Source organism: Oncorhynchus gorbuscha, linkage group LG08 (assembly GCF_021184085.1).
Source record: "Oncorhynchus gorbuscha isolate QuinsamMale2020 ecotype Even-year linkage group LG08, OgorEven_v1.0, whole genome shotgun sequence".
NCBI classification, from domain to species: domain Eukaryota; kingdom Metazoa; phylum Chordata; class Actinopteri; order Salmoniformes; family Salmonidae; genus Oncorhynchus; species Oncorhynchus gorbuscha.
In genome coordinates, this window is record NC_060180.1 from 37,530,939 (window position 1) to 37,547,071 (window position 16,133).

Below are 16,133 nucleotides of genomic sequence, written 5' to 3' on the forward strand. Positions count from 1 at the left end.
CCAATGCCCCAGGGCAGTGATTGGGGACACTGCCCTGTGTAGGGGGCCGTCTTTCATATGGAACGTTAAACGGGTGTCCTGACTCTCTGAGGTCATTAAAGATCCCATGGCACTTATATCGTAAGAGTAGGGGTGTTAACCCCGGTGTCCTGGCTAAATACCCAATCTGGCCCTCAAACCATCATGGTCACGTAATAATCCCCAGTTTACAATTGGCTCATTAATCCCCCTCCTCTCCCCTGTAACTATTCCCCAGGTCGTTGCTGCAAATGAGAACGGATAAATAAAAAATATAAATCTTGGCAAAGGATAAATGCTCACTAACAGGGAGGTTAACAAATGTGTCCACAACATTTTAGAGAAATAATATTTTTGTGCTTTTGGAAAATGTCTGGGAACTTTTATTTCAGCTCATGAAACATGAGACTAACACTTTCCATGTTGCATTTATATTTTTATATGTATATAAACTCAGCAAAAAAGAAATTTGTAAAAATCCAAATACCTTCACAGATCTTCATTGTAAAGCGTTTAAACACTGTTTCCCATGCTTGTTCAATGAACCATAAACAATTAATGAACATGCACCTGTGGAACGGTCGTTAAGACACTAACGGCTTACAGACAGTAGGCAATTAAGGTTACAGTTATGAAAACTTAGGACACTAAAGAGGCTCTTCTATTGACTCTGAAATACACCAAAAGAAAGATGCCCAGGGTCCCTGCTCATCTGCGTGAACGTACCTTAGGCATGCTGCAAGGAGGCATGAGGACTGCAGATGTGACCAGGGCAATAAATTGCAATGTCTGTACTGTGAGACTCCTAAAACAGCGCTATGGGAGACAGGACGGACAGCTGATAGCTCTCGCAGTGGCAGACCACGTGTAACAACACCTGCACAGGATCGGTACAGCCGAACATCACACCTGCTGGACAGGTACAGGATGGCAACAACAACTGCACCAGGAACGCACAGTCTTTCCATCAGTGCTCAGACTGTCTGCAATAGGCTGAAAGAGGCTGGACTGAGGGATTGTAGGCCTGTTGTAAGGCAGGTCCTCACCAGACATCCCCGGCAACAATGTCGCCAATGGACACAAACCCACCGTCGCTGGACCAGACTGGACTGGCAAAAAGTGCTCTTCACTGACGAGTCTCACCAGGGCTGATGGTCGGAGTTGCGTTTATCGTCGAAGGAATGAGCATTACACCGAAGCCTGGATGGATTTGGAGGTGGAGGGTCCGTCATGGTCTGGGGTGGTGTGTCACAGCATCATCGGCCTGAGCTTGTTGTCATTGCAGGCAATCTCAAAGCTGTGCATTACAGGGAAGACCTCCTCCTCCCTCATGTGGTACCCTTCCTGCAGGCTCATCCTGACATGACCCTCCAGCATGACAATGCCACCACGCACAAAACGAGCAGTATGGCTGATTTCCTGCAAGACAGGAATGTCAGTGTTCTGCCATAACCGGCGAAGAGCCTGGATCTCAATCCCTTTGAGCACGTCTGGGACCTGTCTGGGAACTTGCAGGTGCCTTGGTGGAGGAGTGTGGTAACACCTCACAGCAAGAACTGGCAAATCTGGTGCAGTCCATGAGGAGATGCACTGCAGTACTTAGTATCTGGTGTGGCCACCAGCTGTATTGACTGTTACTTTTGATTTAGATGATTCCATTTGTTAGTCACATGTCAGTGGAACGTGTCCAGTTTGTCTGTTGTTGAATCTTATGTTCATACAAATATTTACACATGTTAAGTTTGCTGAAAATCAACTCAGTTGACAGTATTTTTTTGTTGAGTTTATATAAAATATATATAATATATATACACACACACATATACACACACACACACACACACACACACAGTACCTTCGGACAATATTCAGACAGACTTTTTTTCACATTTTGTTACGATACAGCCATATTCTAACATTGATTAAATTGGGGGGTTTTCTCCGCTTGTCAATCTACACACACTACCCCATAATGACAAAGCAAAAAGGTTTTCACTTTTGCTAACATCACATTTACACAACTATTCAGACCCTTTACTCAATCATTTGTTTAAGTACTTTTGGCAGTGATTTATATCCTTGTCTTCTTGGGTATGACGCTACAAGCTTGGTACACCTGTATTTTGGGAGTTTTTCCCATTCTTCTCTGCAGATCCTCTCAAGCTCTGACAGGTTGGATGGGGAGTGTTGCTGCACAGCTATTTATAGGTCTCTCCAGAGATGTTCAAGTCTGGGCTCTGGCTGGGCCACTCGAGGACAATCACAGGGATGCAAACTTGTCACCTTTCTGCGAAATTTCGTGTTTTGAATCCAAAATAGGTTGCTTACGTGATTCGTGTAAATCTGATGAGGGAAGTTTGTGGTGGAACAAGTATTGTTGGCATTGTTAAGTATCTTGCTAGCTGGATCGAGTTCTCCGTTAGCTAGCCAGAGAAATGTTGAGCAACATTAGCCAACTTAACTGATAAAATAATTGAGTTTATGGTGTGAAAATTAGCTGGCAAATAAAGTCAGACAGCTACCATTACAATATCAAATGAGCTAACGTTAGTAACCTAACCAATTCGCTGTAGTATTAACTGCTATACGACTCCATGCCGTTCCTCAAGTTATGACCCTGGCAATCTGTGAAATGTTAACTAGCTAATGAACTAACTACTATCTCTGAACTAATGTTTTCCCTACAGTATGTGGTTAATTTTCAGAATGAGAGAATTAGGTGAAAATGAGGCATTGCTTGTTTAACAAGTGGATTAAGGGATCAAGTGGAGCTGGAGATGGGCCTGGCTTAAGCTGGATGCTACTATAGAGGGGAAAGGAACACCACGCACTTACCCTCTTTCTCTCTTTTTCAATACAGTGGATTAAACGGGGTATTCCAGGTGTACTGAAAGAGATCAAATATGCCAACATTGTAGAACAGATGTCCACAGGCAGAAACTGTAATAATGTGCAGTGTAGCCCAAAGATATTGCTTTTGTTGTGTTGAACTTGACAGTAACGTGTGAGTGAGGGGAGATTATTTTTTTGACTCAGTGAATGCTATTTTTCCAAGAGTTTTTGTGCATTGATTGATGTCTACTATAGTGGAATGCCTATTTCTACTTCAAGATGTTTTTTTCCCAAGTGCGATATTTAGATGTGTGTGTGTGGTCACAAGCGTTCTATTTATTTAAATAATAATACAAATAGTTTAATTTTACCCCCTTTTTTGTGGTATCCAATTGTTAGTAGCTACTATCTTGTCTCCTCTCGACAATGTCTCTCCCGAGCCTGTACGGGAGAAGGTTGAAAGTCATGCGTCCTCCGATACACAACCCAACCAAGCCGCACTGCTTCTTAACACAGCGCGCATCCAACCCGGAAGCCAGTCGCATCAATGTGTCGGAGGAAACACTGTGCACCTGGCAACCTTGGTTAGCGTGCACTGTGCCCGGCCCGCCACAGGAGTCGCTAGTGCGCGATGAGACAAGGATATCCCTACCGGCCAAACCCTCCCTAACCCAGACGACGCTATGCCAATTGTGCGTCGCCCCACGGACCTCCCGATCGCGGCCGGGTTACGACAAAGCCTGGGCGCGAACCCAGAGTGGTGGCACAGCTGACGCTGCAGTACAAGCACCCTTAACCACTGTGCCACCCGGGAGGCCCCCAGCATCCTATTTTAAAGGCTGTCATGGCTAACTGAGTGTCATTTGCAGTAAGGTCTAGGCAACAAATACCATTGGATTGCTTTATTTTTTTTGTTGCTGTGAGTTAGGTTCAAATTAACCACTTTATTTTACACACACAGACTGATAATATAGATAATATTTTTGTCCTCCTTGCAGGGAATTTTTTTTTTTTACATGTTTCAGTGCAAAAAAAGTGTCACCTTTTTTGGGCCCTCACCAGTTTGCATCCCTGCATTCAGAGACTTGGCCCGAAGCCACTCCTACTTTCTCTTGGCTGTGTGCTTAGGATCATTGTCCTGTTGGGAGGTGAACTTTCGCCCCAGTCTGAGGGCCTGAGTGCTCTGGATGAGGTTTTCATCAAGGATCTCTATGTACTTTGTTCTGTTTATCTTTGCCTCGATCCTGTCTTGTCTCCCAGTCCCACAGCATGATGCTGCCACCACCATGCTTTACTGTAGGGATGGTGCCAGGTTTCCTCCAGACGTGACTCTTGGCATTCAGACCAAAGAGTTCAATCTTGGTTTCATCAGACCAGAGAATCTTGTTTCTCATGGTCTGAGTCTTTAGGTGCCATTTGGCAAACTCCAAGCGGACTGTCATGTGCCTTTTTACTGAGGAGTGGCTTCCGTCTGGCCACTCTACAATAAATACCCGATTGGTGGAGTGCTGCAGAGATTGTTGTCCTTCTGGAAGGTTCTCCCATCTCCAAATCAAATGTATTTATATAGCCCTTCGTACATCAGCTGATATCTCAATGTGCTGTACAGAAACCCAGCCTAAAACCCCAAACAGCAAGCAATGCAGGTGTAGAAGCACGGTGGCTAGGAAAAACTCCCTAGAAAGGCCAAAACCTAGGAAGAAACGTAGAGGAACCAGGCTCTGTGGGGTGGCCAGTCCTCTTCTGGCTGTGCTGGGTGGAGATTATAACAGAAATGGCCAAGATGTTCAAATGTTCATAAATGACCAGCATGGTCAAATAATAATCACAGGCAGAACAGTTGAAACTGGAACAGCAGCACGGCCAGGTGGACTGGGGACAGCAAGGAGTCATCATGTCAGGTAGTCCTGAGGCATGGTCCTAGGGCTTAGGTCCTCCGAGAGAGAGAAATAAATAGAGAAAGAGAGAATTAGAGAGAGGATACTTAAATTCACACAGGACACCGGATAGGACAGGAGAAGTACTCCAGATATAACAAACTGACCCTAGCCCCCCGACACAAACTACTGCAGCATAAATACTGGAGGCTGAGACAGGAGGGGTCCACAGAGGAACTCTAGAGCACTTTAAGAAGGATGGAGGCCACTGTGTTCTTGGGGACCTTCAATGCTGAAGAAATGTTTTGGTACCCTTCAGCAGATCTGTGTCTTGACACAATCCAGTCTCGGAGCTCTACGGACAATTCCTTCGACCTCATGGCTTGGTTTTTGCTCTGACATGCATCGTTAACTTTGGGACCTTATAGACAGGTGTGTGCCTTTCCAGATCATGTCCAATCCATTTACTCCAATCAAGTTGTAGAAACATCTCAAGGATTATCAATATGTTAGGTTTTACCATGTTATTTAGAACCTGACAGACAAATGTAAAAGCTCAAACCAAGTTTATTCACCCAAAGGATCGGACAGCTGAACAGAGAAAGACGTGTGTGTGTGTGTGTGTGTGTGTGTGTGTGTGTGTGTGTGTGTGTGTGTGTGTGTGTGTGTGTGTGTGTGTGTGTGTGTGTGTGTGTGTGTGTGTGTGTGTGTGTGTGTGTGTGTGTGTGTGTGTGTGTGTGTGTGTGTGTGTGTGTACACACACACACTACCGTTCGCAAGTTTGGGGTCACTTAGAAATTTCCTTTTTTTTTAAAGAAAAGCAAAACATTTTGTCCATTAAAATAGCATCAAATTGATCAGAAATAGAGTAGACATTGTAGCTGGGAACGGCAGATTTTTCTTTTTAAATGTATGGAATATCTAGAGGCCCATTATCAGCAACCATCACTCTTGTGTTCCAATGGCACGTTGTGTTTACGAATCCAAGTTTATCATTTTAAAAGGCTAATTGATCATTAAAGACCCTTTTGCAATTATGTTAGCACAGCTGAAAACTGTTGTTCTGATTTAAAGAAGCAATTCAAATGGCCTTCTTTAGATTAGTTGAGTATCAGCATTTGTGGGTTCGATTACAGGCTCAAAATGTTCAGAAACTATGACTTTCTTCTGAAACTCCTCAGTCTATTCTTATGTAAGTCTGAATACCAACTTCTGAGAAGTGCGTATGAAATGTTTAATTTTCAAAATCGGAATTGGCCCTTCTAGTATATTATAGTGGTGCATGGGTCAGGTGTTTGTTCCGGCTGCAGTTGCTAGTAATCCATCCGCAACCACCCGATTATTTGTGATAGAGAAATTCTGAGGCCTGCACACACGCTAACATAGAAAATGCGCTGTACGCTACAGTCAGAGACAGCGTATACATTAATTTTTTTACACTGGGTGCAGGATTTGTTTTGCCAGATGTTTCTGGTTATTTCTGACATTTTGGTAGGCTTTGTTTATCAACTTGTCTAATTAGATGCAGAGTATTTAGATTTAGAGTAAAAAATAAACCTGTGCTCACCAGAATGTCATAAATTGATTGAAGCATTCAATCTAATTGATATTGGTAAAGTTTTCTGTCATCTCTGCTTCTTTCACAGACCAAAGACATTTAGGGACCGCAGAGAAAATGCAGTAACTCTAAAGAAACTGGAAAGATTTTCTTTGCAAAATGTCCAAATTACAGAAAGCTGTGAAATCGACATGTTTCTGATATTTTATATGGTTGAAATACTATGAGCTTTTATGATGCTGATAATGAGATGCCGCCTGTAGAGGTGCTAACTCAGCATTACCATTCTCTCAAGATGCTGTTCCCGATTTAAAAAAAAAAAAAAAAAATTGCCTACATTTGGTGTATTATTTTACTGAAAGAAAAGGGTAATTCTGCATAAGTTTTGTTTTTTTTACCTTTATTTAACAAGGCAAGTCAGTTAAGAACAAATTCTTAATTTCAATGACGGCGGGTTAACTGCCTGTTCAGGGGCAGAATGACAGAACAGCAGAACCTTGTCAGCTAGGGGATTTGAACTTGCAACCTTCTGGTTACTAGTTCAACACTCTAACCACTAGGCTACCCTGCCGCCCCGAGTTAATATTAATGCTATGTGACCGGTTATAGACCTACAGTCAGTGTCCAAATTTCGGTTTCCATTTAACCCATATGAACATTAGGCTACAGTTTTCTTTGTGCCAATAGGCCTATTTGAAGTCCCTGTCTTTTTTAACTGTTGAATTTGTATAGTGTCTCACAATCATCACACACAACAAAGCCGACACTGCTATAAGACTCTTTTTACCACTTCACCAAATCTTTCCCAAAAGTTGCTTTTCTGGCCCTCCCTTTATCTTTATTTTCAACTCTCCATTTCGCAGCTTTACTGTTATTGAATTAAACTCCTGACGTTGTCATTTTTGCCTTTGTGGATCAACGTAAAGTTTTCATTTTTATTTTATCAGGTAAGTTGACTGAGAACACGTTCTCATTTGCAGCAACGACCTGGGGAATAGTTACAGGGGAGAGGAGGGGGATGAATGAGCCAATTGTAAACTGGGGATTATTAGGTGACCGTGATGGTTTGAGGGCCAGATTGGGATTTTAGCCAGGACACCAGGGTTAACACCCCTACTCTTACGATATAAGTGCCATGGGATCTTTATCACTGCCCTGGGGCATTGGGATAAAAAAAAATTTGACCAGAGGAAAGAGTGCCTCTTACTGGCCCTCCAACACCACCTCCGGCAGCATCTGGTCTCCCATTCAGGAACTGACCAGGACCAACCCTGCTTAGCTTCAGAAGCAAGCCAGCAGTGGTACGCAGGATGGTATGCTGCTGGCGTTTCATGTTTTGTTGTAGTCTGTAACCTTCCCAATCATCATCATTCATTGGTTTTCTTAATCATGGAATTATCAGGATGAATTTAGAATTATTCAGAAACGTCTCATCTACTCAAATCATTCACCATTCAGTTCCTATTGGAAAACCATAACCAAAACAATGAGCATCCGATGAGTTTGTGGTGTCACAAGCTTGAGGTAGTCATTGTGTGCTAGGAATATGGACCCAAATACTACATCTTTGACTATTTTAATACACTATAAATTCATTTCTTAATATTTCTTCAATTGGGGGGACTGTATATGTTTTTTGCGGTTAAACAGATGTAGGAAAATATCCTAAAATAAAAGTTTGACATTCTGTACTGTCGCCTCATGTAAAACATTTGATCTCAAATCCAAAATGCTGGAGTATGTAGCCAAATTATTATTTTACTGTCCAAATGAATGTGGAGGGGAGTGCATTTGTGAATCCCAAACCAGCCCCTAGCCCCTACCAACTCCTACCAACTCGCTCAGAGACTTTAAGAGTGGCAAGGGGATCAAATAAACCCATCAACTTCGGGACACACTTGTGACTTGAATGATGTAAATCCTGTTACACATAATAATAAAACACATAATAATAAAACGAGCACGAAATGCAATTGAGAATTTCCCCTGTCGTTTTACAAGGTAGAAACTTCAGTAACACTTAAACATTTAATTCGGGAGGTATTTCATCTTACATGTGTCAAGCAGTGAAATCAGAAACATACAAATACAGGTGGCTAATTAAGCACGCCTCCATTATTTTCGGTGACATTGCGCAAACTCAAAAATGAGGCTGTGCGTTATGCAAGGGTTTGAAATTGTGACCACTTGCTTTGCGACCCTTTGACCTGACAGTGTGACACCTATTTTTAATTAGTCGCTATGGTGACGGTGGAAAAAATGTAGCTGGTCACGTTCGTTTTGGTTAACAATTGGCTTTTTTAATTACGATTTATTCAAACAATTGGTATGCAAACCAAGTATTCAAAAAGTTGGTTTCGAAGTCATGGTTTAATCTTTGTAATTCAGTAATCATGGACTGTTTGAATTAGCATTTCTAAAGGCTTTTCCAAAAAACCTTCCCAATTAAATGTTGACTGCAAAATGGGCCAACCCGGCAGAATGATATCATACTGATTTGTATCAATTGCTGGGCGTTTGCTTTGCGAACTCTGCTATCACATGTAGCCTACATTGTACAGTACAAAAACACTGCTAGCCAATCACAACGCTGTTAGCCAACACACTTGCTAGGCGCAATTGAATTATAGGACAACTACACTCTCCAATCATTTTGGGGGATTGTTCCCAGACGTCCAAAGTAGTCTCCTGGTATGGTTTAAGCATTGTTGTGGACAAATATTTAAATATTCTATAAAAATCGGGGACAGGGAAAAACTAAACCAAGAAAACAGTATTTATTAAAATATAAAACTATGTATAGCCTTACAACTGTAGATTGACTGTTCAGATGTGCCAACAATAACACCCTTTTGAGAATCAACGCAACGTTAAACATTTTAATAGTTTTATTGTTGCTTAAGACGCAAATGATAAAACGGCAAGAAAATAACAATAAACCGTTAAACCATGCACTGTGTTGTCCTCAAGAATGCCAGGTTAATACTATTCCTGTCAGGCGTTTCATGCGACTGCCTGGAAGCCAATTTGCCTGGAAGCCTCATCCAGAGGAGATGAGGGTCCTTTTTTTCCCCTGTGTCTCATTTTTCATTCAATTCAATATGGCTGTGCTGCGTGTATGTTTTGGTTGTAACCGATAACAATGCACTGCTTTGGCCAGCAGCAGAATGTATCGCAAAACTTGTATAATTTAATCTCTCCGAGATATTTGTCTACCGGGTTCGGTAAAAATGCTGTCCGAGGGGATTAAAAGCCGGTGAGCGTGAGGTAGGAAGAGAAAAGGCTGGTCGTCGTGGCGCTGGAATTTTTTATATCAACAGACCGTTTGCGGTGTTGCATTGTAGCGACGTTTCACGTCCATGTCTTTTTTAACACGCATATTGCAATTTTGTAGCGATAAATGTTGCGCTTTTACATTTTAATGACGCAGCAGAGTTGTCCGTGTGAGGTATTGATGTGTGTATAATGTGGACGGGAGAGGTATGGGGGGCATTCGGTCACCGCTCTCATTGTTCTGTGCCGCTCCTTGACAGAATGAATCAACCAAGTGAAAGGGGATTGCACTTCAGTAGTATATTCCCGAAATTCCCTGCTTTTCTTTTCCATTCATTACAACAAAAAAAGTGACCGCAGAATCTGCATGAATTGGAAATAGATAATGCACGAATGGCAATCACAAGCATACAGGTGTTGACTATTTTGAAAGCCTACCTCTCATTTCATATCAAATTCATTTTTTAAACATGATAATAATCATGATTACATTCTAATAGAATACGTTTTGGGATTTGATTATCACAAAACATAGGTCTATTTTATCTTTGAGTTTTGTTGTCATGGAAATTAATGCTCAACAAGCTGCTAATGTTGCACCTCTCTGCTACACCTGCTAGTGTTGCACCTCTCTGCTACACCAATCTGTATGGATCACCCTGTTAGGCATGCCCTGAGCAGGACACTATCATATTGCTTGTATATGCTATTCCCATAGGGCCCGATTCAGACTTAGGAAATCTGTTCCTTTTTTACATGTTTTAATAAATGCCCACCCTTTAGAAATCCACTTTTTTGAGCTGCAAGACAATGGCCTGAGCTTGCCCATGATGTTGCACAAAGGTTTTAAGTCATTAAATCATAGTTTTAGTCAAAGTATATTTGGGCTTGAAGTGACACCCGAACTGCCTACTTCGTGTGAATGTGGTGTCTTTTCCTATGATGTGACATGAAAAAATGTCAGCCTACATTTAGTTTCAGAGCTGGGTTTTATTTTAATGTTACCACCCACCAGCATGGCATTCTTTAGCAGAAACCGTTGCAAATTTATTTTTGTGACTGCGATGAGCCAAACAGCCTTGTATCCATTTGGCTGCCTGAGCCATGGAGCAAATTAAGTGTTACACCAATCAAAGCAGTGGAGCTTTAGCAGTCAAAGCCATTCATTCATCTTGGGATGCCGGGGAGAGCATTTTTTTCTTAATGCTGTCATATTACGCAATTATATTTATAAAATGGTCAGATATACACTACATGGCTAAATGTATGTGGACACCCCATCAAATTAGTAGATTTGGTTATTTCAGCCACACACTTTGCTGATAGGTGTATAAGATTGAGCACGCAGCCATGCAATATCCATAGACAAACATTGGCTATAGAATGGCCCGTACTGAAGAACTCAGTGACTGAATATTTTTCCAAGGGCACTGTATAGGGGATGTTGTTCCCACTGTGACTATTAAAACCTACCCAAACCAAAAACTGTGGATAGATGGTAGCATTCGCACAAAACGGAAAGCATGAACCACCGCATTTAACCACAGCAAAGTGACTGGGAATATGGTTGAATACAAACAATGCATTTATGCCCTCCGTAAGTGAATCAAACAGGCAAAACGTCCCAGAGACAGTTGAGTTGCCATTCAACGGCTTAGACACGAGACTTGTGTGGCAGGAACTTCAGACAATCACAAATTAGAAAGCATAACCAGCTGTGTCGCTGATGTTTTGCTCCCAGACAAGCTTAACACCTTCACCCGCTTTAAGGATAACACAGTGCCACTGTTGTGGGCAGCTCCCGGGGACTGTGGGCTGTCGTTCTCCTTGGCTGACGTGAGTAAGACATTTAAGCAAGATGACCCTCGCAAGGCTTCCGGCCCAGACGGCCTCCCTAGCCGCGTCCTCAGAGTATGCGCAGACCAATGGGCTGGAGTGTTTACGGACCTATTCAATCTCTCCCTATCCCAGCCTCCTGTCCCCACTTACTTCAAGATGTCCACCATTGTTCCTGTACCCAAGAAAGCAAAGGTAACCAAACTAAATGACTCACTCCGGAGCACTCTTCTGTCATCATGAAGTGCTTTGAGAGGCTAATTTAAGGATCATGTCACCTCCAACTTACCTAACACCCTAGACCCACTTCAATATGCATATAGATCCAAAGATGATGCAATCACCATCACACTGCCCTATCCCATCTGGATGAGGAATGCTTGTGGAAGAATGCTGTTCATTGCCAATAGCTCAGCCTTCAACACCATAGTACCCTCCAAGCTCATCTTTAAGCTTGGGGCCCTGGGTCTTAACCCTGTGCTGCTGGATCCAGGACCTCCTGATGGACTGCTGATCCTCGACACACACACCTCCAACTCAATCATGACGTTTACAGACGACATAATAGCAAGCCTGATTACCAACAATGACAAGACAGCCTACAGGGAGGAGGTGAGGGCCCTGGTGGAGTGGCGCCAAGAAAATAACCTCTTCCTCGATGTCAACAAAATAAAGGAGATGATTGTGGATGTCAGGAGACGGCTAAGGGAGCACGTCCACATCGATGGGGCCGCAGTGGAGAACGTGAAAAGCTTCAAGTTCCTTGGCGTACACAACACTGACAATCTGAAATTGTCCACCCACACAGACAGTGTGGTGAGGAGGCTGAAGAAATTCAGCTTGGCCCATTAGACCCTCGCAAACCTTTGCAGATGCACCATTGAGAGCATCCTGTCGAACTGTATTACAGCCTGCAACTGCACCGCCCGCAACCGCAGGGCTCCCCAGAGGGTGGTGAGGTCTGCCCAACGCATTACCGGGTACACACTGCTTGCCCTCCAGGACACTTACAAAACCCGATGTCACAGGAAGACCCAAAAGATCATCAAGTACATCAACCACCCGTGCCATGGCCTGTTCACTTGACTACCATTCAGAAGGCGAGGTCAGTACAGGTGCATCAATGCTGGGACCGAGAAACTGAAAAACAGCTTCTTTCTCAAGGCCATCAGACTGTTAAATAGCTATCACTAGCCAGCCTCCACCCAATACCCTGCCCTGAATGTAGTCACTATCACTAGCTGGCTACCACCCAGCGCCCCTGCGGCTTAGAGGCTGCTGCCCTATGTACATAGACATGGAATCACTGGTCACTTTATTCATGTTTTCATTCGGTTTTACTAATTTCATGTATATGCTGTGTTCTAGTCAATGCCATCCTATTCAACTATTACTGTGTATACAGTAGCAGTCTTCAAAAGAGTTTTCTTTTCTGCATTGTAGAATAATAGTGAAGACAAACCTGAAAAATAACATGTATATGGAATCATCAAAAAAGTGTTAAGCAAAGTATATTTGAGATTCTTCAATGTAGCCACCATTTGCCTTGACAGCTTTGCACACTTGGCAATCTCAACCAGCTTCATGAGTAATGCTTTTCCAACAGTCTGGAAGGAGTTCCCACACATGCTGAGCACTTGTTGGCTGCTTTTCTTTCAGTCTGCAGTCCAACTCATCCCAAACCATCTCAATTGGGTTGAGGTCGTGTGATTGTGGAGGCCAGGTCATCTGATGCAGCACTCCATCACTCTCCTTCATGGTCAAATAGCCCTTACACAGCCTGGAGGTGTGTTGTGTCATTGTCCTGTTGAAACACAAATTATAGTCCCACTAAGTACAAACCAGATGGGATGGCGTATCGCTGCAGAATGCTGTGGTAGCCATGCTGGTTAAGTGTGCCTTAAATTCTAAATAAATCACTGACAGTGTCACCATCAAAGCACCAACACACCACCACCTCCATGCTTCATGGTGGGAACCACACATGTGGAGATCATCCATTCACCTACTCTGCTTCTCACAAAGGCACAGCGGTTGGAACCAAAAATCTCAAATTTGGACTCAGACCAAAGTACAGATTTTCACCAGTCTGATGTCCATTGCTCATATTTCTTGGCCCAAGCAAGTCTCTTCTTCTTATTGGTGTCCTTAAGTAGGGGTTTCTTAGCAGCAATTTGACCATGAAGGCCTGATTCACAGTCTCCTCTGTATAGTTGTTGAGATGTCTTGCTTGAACTCTGAAGCATTTGTTTGGGCTGCAATCTGAGGTGCTGTTAACTCTTAATGATCTTATCCTCTGCAGCAGAGGTGACTCTGGGTCTTCCTTTCCTGTGGTGGGCCTCATGAGAGCTATTTTCAACATAGCTCTTGATGGTTTTAGCGGCTGCACTTTAAGAAACTTTGAAAGTTCCTAATTTCCTGTATTGACTGACCTACATGTCTCAATGTAATGATGAACTGTCGTTTCTCTTTGCTTAATTGAGCTGTTCTTGCCATAACATGGACTTGGTCTTTTACCAAATAGGGCTATCTCCTGTATACCACCCCTACCTTGTGACAACACAACTGATTCGCTCGAAAGCATTAACTTCTCTAGGGTAGGGGCCAGCATTTGGAATTTTGAATGAAAAGCGTACCCAAATTAAACTGCCTTCTACTCAGGCCCAGAAGATAGGATATGCATATAATTGGTAGATTTGGATAGAAAACACTCAGGTTTCCAAAACTGTTAAAATAGTGTCTGTGAGTATAACAGAACTGATTTGGCAAGCGAAAACCTGAGAGAAATCCATTCAGGGAGCAGGATTTTTTTGGTGTAGTTTTCTATTCAATGTCATTAGAGTATCCATTGACTTAGGACTCAAATTACAGTTCCTATGCCTTCCACTAGCTGTCAACAGTCTTTAGAAATTGTTTCAGGCTTGTATTCTGAAAAATGAGGGAGTAAGATCAGTCTGAATGAGTATTGATTATATTGACAACGTTATAGTCCGGTTGAAATATTAGCGATTATTTAGGCTAAAAACAAGCGGAGGATTGATTATGAACATCGTTTGATATGTTTCTACTAACTTTACGGACCCTATTTGGATTTTTTTGTCTGCCTGTGACTGCATTCGAGCCTGTGGATTACTGAAGAAAACGTGCAAACAAAACAGAGGTTTTGGATATAAAGAGACTTTATCGAACAAAAGGAACATTTATTGAATAAATTAATGTCTTCTGAGTGCAACCATATGAAAATCATCAAAGGTAAGTGATTAATTTTATCTCTATTTCTGACTTGTGTAACTCTTCTACTTGGCTAGTTACTGTTTGTAAGGATTTGTCTGCTGGGCTATGTTCTCAAATAATTGTAAGATATGCTTTCGCCGTAAAGCATTTTTGAAGTCTGACACAGTGGTTGGATTCACAAGAAGTTCATCTTTAAGCCTATGTAAAATAGTTGTATCTTTTCTGAATTACTTTAATGAGTATTTCTGTATTTGAATTTGGAGATCTGCAATCTCACTGGATGTTGCCAGGTGGGACGCTAGTGTCTCACATACGCTAGAGAGGTTAAGAAGGAAAGAAATTCCACAAATGAAATTTTAACAAGGCACATTTGTTAATTGAAATGCATTCCAGGTGACTATCATGACGCTGAGAGAATGTCAAGAGTGTGCAAAGCTGTCAAGTCAAAGGGTGGCTGTTTGAAGAATCTCAAATATAAAATATATGATGATTTTGGTTACTACATGATTCTGTATGTGATATTTCATAGCATTGCTGTCTTCACTATTATTCTATAATGAAGAAAATAGTACAAATAAAGAACCTTGAATGAGTAGGTGTGACCAAACTTTTGACTGGTACTGTAAGTCGAGGTCAGGATACTGCTTATCTGTAGACACCTCCATTTTTTAAAATCTCCACCCCAAACTTGTATCTTGTTGGTACCGGCTTTTCTTCATGCTTAAGTTCAAGGTCAACATGCTAGAGAGAAGTGCATAAACGGGGAATAAAGTTACATTTACGGCCTCGTGTAACTCGAGTCTGAAATCCCTCCATGTTGCATATTTTTGGACCCCATTGTTCTGAAAACCTTTTTGCAACTAACCGGAACCACACTTTACCCCCCCTTTATCCTCCTGTCTCTTCCTCCTTCTATCTCTCCATCACTCCTCTTCTTCATTTCTTTCATTCTCTCCATAGCGAGGTGAAGGAGGCTGCCATGGCTGAGCCTGAGCGGGCTCCTGAGAGCAGTGAGGAGGTAAGGCCACGGAGGAACACTGGGACATCCTCACTGTACCATGGCTCTCTAAAGAGGGGTGTGCTCCGGGCTTGGACTGTCACTGGCCAACCTGTGAGGCGACCTCCCTCCAGTTGTCAGCCATCAAACAAAAACACTTTAGTTAGGAATTAGAAATGGGGTGTTTTTGGTCATAGTTTTTAGGTTGTGATATTGGGCACATCTGTGCTCCATCTTCTCCCGTTAATGATGTCTCTCGTTTCAATTTAGCTTTATACCCCATATCATTGTAGACAATTAAGTGCTTTTAGGTCCTGAAAATGCTTAGTGATAAGAAATAAGAAGCACATTTCAAACATTTCTAAATGAAAAGTAACAATCTGTTATTTGTAATATTTACTTACTGGTTTGGTTAACCTGACCCTTTTTTAAGAGGTTTGATGAGCTATTTAAAAAACAAAACAATTTTAGCTGTGTTTTTGACCCTTTGCTGATGCTGTCTCAGACA

At 42.3% G+C, this 16,133-nt stretch overlaps 1 protein-coding gene across 1 annotated transcript in view; it reads left to right on the plus strand.

The window, feature by feature from the left end:
- Positions 1–16,133, plus strand: part of acin1a (apoptotic chromatin condensation inducer 1a) — a 33,248-nt gene that overhangs the window by 11,476 nt on the left and 5,639 nt on the right. The window contains 1 exon segment of the mRNA XM_046359330.1: positions 15,589–15,646. Within this exon segment, the coding sequence (XP_046215286.1) occupies positions 15,589–15,646 (58 nt within the window).